This window comes from Erigeron canadensis, chromosome 9, assembly GCF_010389155.1.
Source record: "Erigeron canadensis isolate Cc75 chromosome 9, C_canadensis_v1, whole genome shotgun sequence".
NCBI lineage: Eukaryota > Viridiplantae > Streptophyta > Magnoliopsida > Asterales > Asteraceae > Erigeron > Erigeron canadensis.
Window position 1 is genome coordinate 36,130,030 of NC_057769.1, and position 10,232 is coordinate 36,140,261.

General features: G+C 31.9%; 1 protein-coding gene across 1 annotated transcript; it reads right to left on the reverse strand.

The window, feature by feature from the left end:
* Positions 1-1,103: 1,103 nt before the first annotated feature.
* Positions 1,104-6,252, reverse strand: LOC122581870 (leucine-rich repeat receptor-like serine/threonine-protein kinase SKM1). The gene is made up of 3 exons (XM_043754185.1): positions 6,191-6,252; positions 2,677-5,325; positions 1,104-1,696 (listed from the first exon to the last, which is right to left on the reverse strand). The coding sequence occupies exons 2-3, from the start codon at positions 5,225-5,227 to the stop codon at positions 1,359-1,361; spliced, it is 2,889 nt and encodes a 962-aa protein (XP_043610120.1). The 5' UTR covers positions 5,228-5,325; positions 6,191-6,252; the 3' UTR covers positions 1,104-1,358.
* Between the last annotated feature and the right edge of the window lie 3,980 nt (positions 6,253-10,232).

The window sequence follows — 10,232 nt, forward strand, 5'->3', positions numbered from 1 at the left end:
TGTCCCTTTTGTGATGTTATGATGAACTGAAATAATGGTCGCAAAGTAGATTTATACCAACCCACAATTATAGCACGAACTACACTTTTGAATCCCTTTGTTAACCAAATGAATGGAGCCAACATACTTATGATTTACTGTGCCTGTGATTAAAATCAATTGGAAAGTACATATCTCCTTTTAAGGAAAAACAAACATTTCCTTTTTTAATTCACATTTCACTACTCGAGTGATTCAACCTGCAATTAATCCACGATAGGTTCCAATTAAAGAAGGATGACTTAGATTAAAGAGGTTTATGTAAAGGCATTTAGGCTACCCACGTCAAATTAAGTTGTCTATGGAAGATTTAGAGTGACATGAGGAATGTTTGCAAGAACGATATTGTTGTGGGTGATGCGATAGATTGAGAATATTCATTTTTAGGTATATAATAAGTAGCTAGTTGTTTGTTTGAAAAACGAATATGATATTGTTATTGGTAAAAACTGTTAGTGAAAAATGTAAAAGTGATAGTGATATGTTGATTACATTGTATTGTTTAATTTTGAATAGATATGTATGGCTTGTCATTTTGTTGGATGATTGCATCGTGGTTTTGAATTTGGTAGTGTCAGTAGAATTGTATGGCTTCTTGAGTGATTATTGACTTATTTGGTGTGTCCAAGTTACCACTTTGAAGTATGATTTGTAAGGGGTAAGGGTATAGTCGGCTTGTTTTATCGGCAAAAAGCATTGGCTAGGATCGGCAAATCGGCAACTTTATAGTACATGCATCGACAACTTTAATCGGCAAGTTTGGCAAGTTTCATCGGCTAGTTTTGTTCGATACAAGTGAACGTTGGGGAGCTGACATGTGAACTTTAGGAGCCTTTTCTTTAAAAAAAAATATTGTCAAATATGCATCGACAACTTTAATTGGCAAATTGGCAACTTTTTGTACTATACCAAGGAATTTGACAAGATTTTGGCTAGTTTTGGCAAAATTTTTGGTATGATAAATGGCATGGTTTTATTGGGCTTTTTTTTTACCAAATTTACCAATTACCCCTAAATAATCCGAGTTTTGATAATATATACCTCGCTTTTCAACCAAAAAAAAGTGATAATGCATTCCATGATATTATTTCATTATTTCGAGGAGATATTTGACATGTCTTCATCATATATCTACATTCACAATTACTAGCTAGTTAACTACACTCATAAGTGAATATGAAAAACAATATCCAACATTAAACATCCACTTCACTACTTTCCACTCAAATAAAAACCTTATGCTAAAAATGAAGAAGAAAGCAAGAGCAAAATAACATCATAGAAAAATCCAAAACCCTGATTAATTAACACCTAATTAACTAGTAACATAAGTTACTTGACCTTGTAATAGATTCTAGAACTTTAGCCACATCCCCTGCATATGGTCGTGCAGCCGGATCGCGAGCAGTGCACTGTAGGGCTATATTCATGACCTCGACGATATGGTTAGGTTTCTTTGATGCATGTGTCTTAAGTAATGGATCAACCCATGTCTCAAGGTGGCAATCGGAGTAGCAGTATCGTGCCCAGTCGACAAGGTTTTCGTGCAAACCAACCTCTGCGTCGACTGGGGTTTTACCTGTTAGTAGTTCGATGAGGATGAGGCCCAATCCGTACATGTCACTGCTCTCGGTTATCTCTTTGGTCTCTTTTGTCTCTGCAATATAATATAGAATGTGATTTAACATTGACTAAACCGTTCCCAATTGCAATATTAATGTGTCACAAGTAAGTTGCATAACTTAATTTTCTAACATTACTTACAAAATGACACTTTCTCTATAAAAGATTCATTTACTTTAAACATATACTTTTATATATACTTATTAACATTTAGATGCTTCAAAAATAACAGGGCAATTTAAATAACTAGGGAACAGGGGATTTGCAATATGCAAATAAAGAAATTTCAAACTTAAAAATAGTTTATAAACTTATTTAGTAAATGAGTTGAACCAATTATCTACATTGGATTCTTTTTTTTCTTTTGATGTGATACACTTTATAAGTTTTTTTATAAACAAGCCTATCATTTCCCATGCATATATATATATAGCATTTCTTTTAGTGAAAAAAACACTTTAGTCATAAAATTAAATTAGTGAAGTTAAGCTATTGTTTCCAAGAAGATCGAGTTTCTCAAAATATTAGTAGTGTATTTCTTTTGCCGGTTTACTTATCCTTTCAAGTTGTAGTTTGAAAAGGAGAAGAGGGAGTACTAAAAGACAAAATCTCTTTTTAACTATGATTGTGCACAGTTGTAAAAGCAAAAAAGGCATATATTTCATGATGTTTTGTTGGGACATTGTCTACCCTGTTCTATTCGTGTATGCATGGGATATTGCTAAAGTTTTAATAAGATAATAATGATTTTATAAAAGTACTCAAAAATGCCTTTTTATATGCAACACATAGCATATTGAAATCATGGCCGTCTAATTAATTAAGAAGTTTTTAACAAGCATGTAGCTTATTTATACACATATCATCGATATAGAGTAGTATAATAGTGACATGAATAATGCACAAACTATCTTCATTCAAATTACGATAATGATCGATCACAAAATTTTAAAATATATTTAATGTAAACGAAGATAAGATTAACGCAAATTAGGTTGTGTATTTGAATTTTACCTGGTGCGATATATTTTGATGAAACCAAACACTTGGTAGTATTTGGAAAAATCATCCCCGGAGGATTCAATTTCAAGCAAGCCTCATCTTTCCCGTCAATCACAAAAATGCTTTCGGGTGTAATATTGCCTATAATGATAGGCGCCGACGAGCAGCACCCGTGCAAGTAATTTAGAGCTTTCGCGATCCCAACGGCAACCTTCATCCGGCTTTCCCAACTTAACTCTCGAATTACTTCACTCAACTTCTTGCCTTCAATAAATTCGTGAACTAAGACCAGTCTTCCTTTATCCGACTTGCAAATTGCTATTAGTTTAACTATGTTTGGGTGTCGAACCTTTCCAATCTCCTTGAGTTCGATAATGTGATGGTCACTCTTGAGATTGATCTCATTGAACTCTTTCACAAAATATTGTATGTTTTTCGTTGCTGCCACATTTTTGTGTTCTCTCAAAAAGTGCAAAATCTCGTCGATTGCCAAGAGTTTTGAAGCATTATGATCGAAAAAGAGTAACTCCCATTCGTTACCTCCGTCTAATTTGCTTTCCACTTTCATTTTCACTTCATGAACAAATTCTTTCCGTCTTTTGACATACAATAAGACCATAATAAAGATGAAAACAGCTAGTATTGCAGCCAAAGCCATCCCTAAAAACCACCAATTGAAGTTTTTAGTTTCCTTGCATGGTGGTAAATTGGCAATTGATGCACCACCACATAGGTTGTTGCCAGTGACTGCTGACGAATTGATAGTCGCGAATACTCCCGTGGAAGGTAAATTTCCATGAAAATGATTATGAGATAGGTTCACCTGAACAAGTGACTCCACGGTCCCAAGAGTTTTTGGGATTTCACCAGAGAGTTGGTTGCTTGACAAATCAAGATTTCCTAAAACCGGCAATGTTGACAGGGTTTCAGGGATTCCACCGGTGATAAAGTTGTAGCTTAGGTTGATGTTAACTATCTTTTTGCATAAAGATAATTCATCAGGAATTTTCCCTGAAACCATGTTATGACTTATTTTCAACTCCATCAACTCCGAGAATTTTCCAATTATCGGAGGGATGGAACCAGAGAAATAATTTCCCGATAAGTCTAACTTCTCAAGTTTGCTGCTAGCAAACAAATCAGGAAATTCTCCAAAGAAACCATTTCTTGCTAAACTCAACATTTGAAGCTTTGGCATATTCCATGCCCAATTGTTTACGTTCCCGGAAAGATTGTTTGAAGACAAATCAAGAAAGTAAACAAGTGGTAGCTTAGTGAAATCGGAGGAAAGCTCACCCGATAATCTATTATTTTGAAGACGAACCCTTTCTAAGCTCTTACAATGTCTCAAACTTTTAGGAATGTCCCCTTCAAGGGAATTGGAAAAAAGGATGAGTTTATGAAGATGACCCGAATTACAAAGAGATGCGGGTATATTCCCGGTGAGATTGTTCGTAGAAAGATCAAGTATCGTGAGGTTATTGTACTTTCCAAGATCATAAGGAATCTCACCAGAAAACTTATTAGACCATAGTTGAAGAACTTGGAGATGAGGTAAAGAAGCCAAGGATTTTGGTATTTTACCCGAAAAATTATTTGAGAACAAGTGGAAGACTTCTAGAGCTCGAAAGTTGGAAACAAGTTCCGGTATTTCACCCGATAAAAGATTATCACTTACATCAAGAGATATTAATTTCTTGAGGTTAAAAATTGTTTTAGGAATTGGACCGGTAAGCTTGTTGAAGTACAAGAAAAGGTAGTTAAGTTCGATGAGATTACCAAGTGAAGATGGGATTTCACCCGTGAGATTGTTGAAAGCAAGATTGAGATGATTCAGACGAGCTAACTCACCGAGTTCTTTCGGGATTCCACCGGAAAGATTGTTGTAACCCAAGTAGATAAACTTCAAACTTTTCATAAACCCCAATTCCAAGGGTAATTCACCTACTAATTGGTTTGATGCCAAAGTCAGATCTTGTAATCTTGTTAGATTTGTGATTGACTTTGGAATATGTCCAACCAAAGCATTTCCCCCAAGGTCAAGATAATGTAGCCCTGAAAAGAATCCAATTCCCTCCGGAATTACTCCAGAAAGGAAGTTATTTGACAAATCTAGCTTCTCTAGCTTTGGAATCCAACCTTTAGGAATCCAACCTGTTAAGTTGTTGTTGCTTAGGTTGAGATGAACCAAGGAAGGACAAGAGAAGACATTTTTCGGTATGTCGCCAGAGAGCTGGTTATTTGAAAGATCGATTTTTTCAATGTTGAAGAACTCGAATAAAGATTCCGAGATTCTCCCTGATAGATTCTTTCCAGAAAGATTGATTCCGGTGACATAAGTGGAATTGGAATTGCATGAAACACCATTCCAATTACAGAAAGAAGTGTTCTTCCAATTAGAGAGGAAGGACAAAGGATCATGAATGGAAGCTTTAAGTGATAAAAGGAGTTCATGCTCACTGATCACATTTTGTAAGCCATGACAAATACTGCATGATGACAAGAACAAAAACAAGAACATGAAGCATAATTCATGTGAGATTCTTGAACTTTTTTTCTCCATTAGAATTGGGACAAAATGGAATTCGATTCAAGTCTTTATTGAAAAAAAGCAGCTAGCTAGCTAGATGGGACTCCACAACAGTTTGGATCAATCACTTTCTGTCAACAATAATGAAAAAAAAACCACGTTAAAACTAAATCATTGGATCAAGAGCTTCATTTATTTACTACTCAATGTATTATAATGCTAAAGTAAAAGTTATCAAAATGAAAGGCACACAAACTCCAATGATTGCGAGACATACATTACATGATTTACTATGTACAAAAAGGATAATTGAAGTGCATTATTAAGTGCTCAATGTAAAACAAGAAACGTCCTTGAAATAAAATTAAGTTACGTACCTCCAACTTAAGAATTTAATTAAATTTCCAAAAAAAAGTATCGTCAAGAATTTAACGCATATATGAATAATGATTATTAGATTGCTATTTAAGTTTGAAAAACTTTCTATGAAGTATCTCACAAATGGAAATTACCATACTAGTATTGTGCACATGAGCCTTTAAAAATGTCTACCACAAAACCAACAAACTTTTTGGCAGAAAATATGAAACAATAATATACAGATAATTCGTACATACACATGCATGTATGTACTTGAATACTAAACAATTATAAAGTTTTCTAGTGAAAATAGTATAATGCACATCATCTTAGTTACTTAAATTGTTGGTAGTATATAGTACTAGACCATAAAGTCAATTCCACAAAGAAACCTCCTATGTATGTGACCGTACTCCCTAGGCCTATGTATAGAGGCCAATTAAATTGTTACTTAAATTTTTGTTAAAAGTAGCATTGAGTTTCAAGAAACTGGTTTATCTAAAACCATAACAAAATCATCAATATCGTTATATCCTAGGTAAGTGAAAATAAATATACCGATATATCGTTATATAAGAATGACGGACGCATAACAAACACTAGCTAGAAAGTGAAATAACCTATTGCGAAACATACCAAAGTCTAATGATTAGGGACTTGAAATTAAGATCAATGTGCTTGATAATATAATGAACAAGAATAAGTGGAGAGTGTGGAGAGAAGAAGATATATGATTTGAGAGTTGAGAAGTTTAGCGTATAAATATATAGTGCGATGACTTAAAACTACAAGTAAAGGAGTCAAATGGGAAGATATGATATAATTACAAAATTGGACCATTTGGACTTTGTGTTTTGAACAAAGCAAATAGTTGAAAGGAGGGCAGAAAACACAAAAGAAGAAGTGTGGGGGAAAGTTTAAAGATTTATTGTCGGAATTATAAGACCAAAATGATCTTTTGACTGAATTTAGAAAGGGACAAAAGGCACCCTTGAAACGTTGGAAAGTTTTTTCTTTTTCTTTTTAATGAAATGGCATGGAATTATCAAACCAAAAATCATCATCACTAAATGTTGCGTTGATTGATATCTCTCAACGGAAACTCTATGCCAACGTCAAACAATAGATGATTTATCGTAGGGTTAATTTACAAAAAATAAAAAGTAAACTTGTTATTTGATTTTCATTTTTATTTCATGATTTTTTTTTTTTTTCTAAATAGAACAAATTTAGTTTTTTATCTTATATGAATAAGTAATCTTTGAGGCTAGTTAATACTAACATTCAGTAGCAAATTGGACATTAGATAAAAAAGCTATTTATTGTGTTTAGGCTATAGAGATGTTTGTATATATTTTTTATATACCACATTATATCTTTACAAATCTTTAAAATCTTTTAATTTAATTCTTAATCATACAAACATATTTTTAGATACCTTTATTTCATAACACAAACAAAAAATAAATTCTATGAATATCCTAAAAATATATTTAAAAACATATCCTTAATTATGAATAAATACTATATATATGGACAAACAAAGACGAATATTTTTTTATTCAATTATAATAAACAACGAAAGACAAATACGGATACGAAAGATGTGCTAAAACACCCCGTTATATAGTGTATATATGCACGACGTCTCCTTGTTTTTCAAATTTAAAAGTGAGGCCATTTCTATCGATATGCATAGAATTATAAAAGGGTCATCATAATGATTAAAGTCTTAACCCTTAATACTTTAGACTAGTCGTCCACATGAGTTGGCAATTTCGCCAATACTATAACTTTTCGAGTAGTTCATGAACAACACTTGTGCGACAACATGATTATAATTTTTATTTTTTAAAGTATTCATGCAAAAATCATCTGATTATGAAAAAATTAAAATTCAAAATAAAAAGAGATATAGAGTAAATAGATACATGGGTATATAAAGAACGAACGATATGCCTTATGGTATTGACTATATTTCGTACATTAATTAGTGATAAGGGGATCATGTTTTCTTACGAAACTTTTAGTATCGAAAATCTAATTACTCGCTATCCTCGAAGATCTACTCCGTCATGTCTACATATATATATTAGAATTTAGAAAAAGATTGATATAATACCTTATACGTACGTTGGAGTGGGAAAAGGGAAATAGCTTTTTAGTAAAAACAGAAGAGAGAAGAGTAGAAGTAAACTAATAATGGGTGCTCGTGCAAGGAATTAGGAATATATATGCAGTGTGTTGTCTCTGTCACTCCCCAGCATGCTTTCCTTATTCTCCATTTTCTAGGGCTTTTCACTATCTCCTTTTACCCCACGCTTACACCCCCACTTCTTTTTTATTTTTCCTTTTTCTATTCTATTACCACCCTTTCAATATATTAAAACGAAACGTTAATAATTTGGGTTTTGTTAATATAGAACTTCAAAGAGTGACTTTTGATATATAAATCACTATTAGAAAAATATTAATTAGTGATCATTTTGTTTAGTGACAACTAAAATTTGATCAATAATAACCTTATTTAGTTATCGTTAAAAAAAAGTGATCACTAAATTTGATCACTAAACAAAATTAATGGCAAAAAAATAATATTTTTTGGTCTCTAAACAAAAATAGTGACGGACCTTTAGTGACGAAAAGTGATCACCCAAAATTTGGTAACTGACCACAATAGTGACTAAACTTTAATTGTTAGTGACGAAAATTTAGACGCTAAACAAAATTAAAGACCAAACGTTTTTTGTAACTAATAGACATTTTTCTTGTAATGAGTTTTGATGCATATAATAAAATAATCGTTAAGGTTGCCATTATCAATTTATCATTTTCTTAATTATTTATGTGATAATTTTCAAATTTAAAATTTGTGACTTTATCGAATATATTAAATCGAAACAAAATCAAACAAATATAGTCTTTATGGTTTGTTCAAACTTTGTGTGTTGTATGTGATCGTTCCACTACTACTTTATCAAAAAGTGAATGTATTAAGCTTATATATATATCCCTTAATGGGATATAGTTGCATCGTGCTTTCTCATAGAAATTACCAATAGTTTCCGATAAGGTTTGGCACCAATCAATATATATATATATATCGATGGTGCAGTATATGTAGGTCATTAGTTTGATACGCTTCCAAATAGGCACGATTAAAATAATATATATATACCTAATTAACTTGTCCAAATCTCATCACATAAACATGATCGAAATGAGATTTCATGTTAAAATCGTATGAGTATAGAAGATATATAACTCATATATTTAATTTACTTCCTACTTTACTTCTACTTTATATAATGTATGCAGTTTGTTATATAACTAAAAAAAATACGTGAAATTTTGTTAAATTGTTCATGATTATAATTGTATACAAAATGGCACCAGTGACCATAGTTAAACAGTTTGCAAATACATTGTTTGACCAAACATGATAGTTATAAAATCCCAAATGATGATCGAACGGGTCAGTTTGCAGATTGTTACAGTTTTCGGCTTTGGATATAGAGATACTACTCACCACTCTAACCTGTCTCATTTTCATTCACAAAGAACTTACATCAGAGTAGTCAGAAACTTGATTGTTCTATGATTTTTGAATAATATTTCTCTATGATTAGTTGTTTACCCAAATTTTTAATGGAAAACCGAATATGCAATTCACTGTAAAGTTCATAGATACAGTCACATACATATTAAAGAGATGATTGATATATTACAAAAATGTCTTACTGATTTTTAAGGTACCTTCATCCAAAAATGATGCAGAACTACATCCAAGCTAAGAGAGTCTTAAAACTTAATTAAAAACTTCTAGGAAAAGCCTTACTTCGGGTAGTAAGAAATTATCGACATTTTCCTTAGCGGAAATTACCAACAGCATGTGAAGTAAGCATGATGTCAGGCCAAACTAATTTCAGATCAATCTCTATCTCTAGTAATTTGGTAATCAAATCATAATGGGATTTGTGTAACTTATTTTAGACTAAGAGTGCTCCAATAGGCTCACTAGATTATATAACTTTAATCACACTTTGGTTAAAGTAACTAAAAAGGTAAAATTTGATTAGCTGTAGATAATAAATGGCTCAGTTGGATGTTACTAATAAAGCAAGTGGAACTTCGACCTTCTTAACATTTGACAGATGCTTCGTTGAATACAAGTACAGTTCTTCCTTTAAAAATTACTTTTGGTTCCATGTAAACTCTAATTGTCAACAAAGTGTTGGTTGATTTGATGTTCGCATAAAACCACTAGCTATAAGTACTCATTTTGTATACATCGAGATATGATGGAAAATAAAAACAAACATATATATATATATATATATAGAAAGCATATATACAAACCAATTAATATGAACGCAAAATATATATAATTGCTTTGATCCAACAAGAAAACCTATTGGATCTACTTTATCTATAAAAGTAGTTCGTTTCTAGTAGATAGTAATAATACAATTGCATTAAGTTGTTAACTTTGTTACATTTAATTTTTTCAAACAATAAATAAAGGTATATACATAATCTCAAGTTATGTGCTAAAATAATACGAGTAGGAATTAAAAAGGAATTCTAATGGAATTATAAGTAAAAATACCCAATCGGATATAAACAAGAACTATAATAGCACATGACATATCAGGGAATAAATCATAGTGAATATACG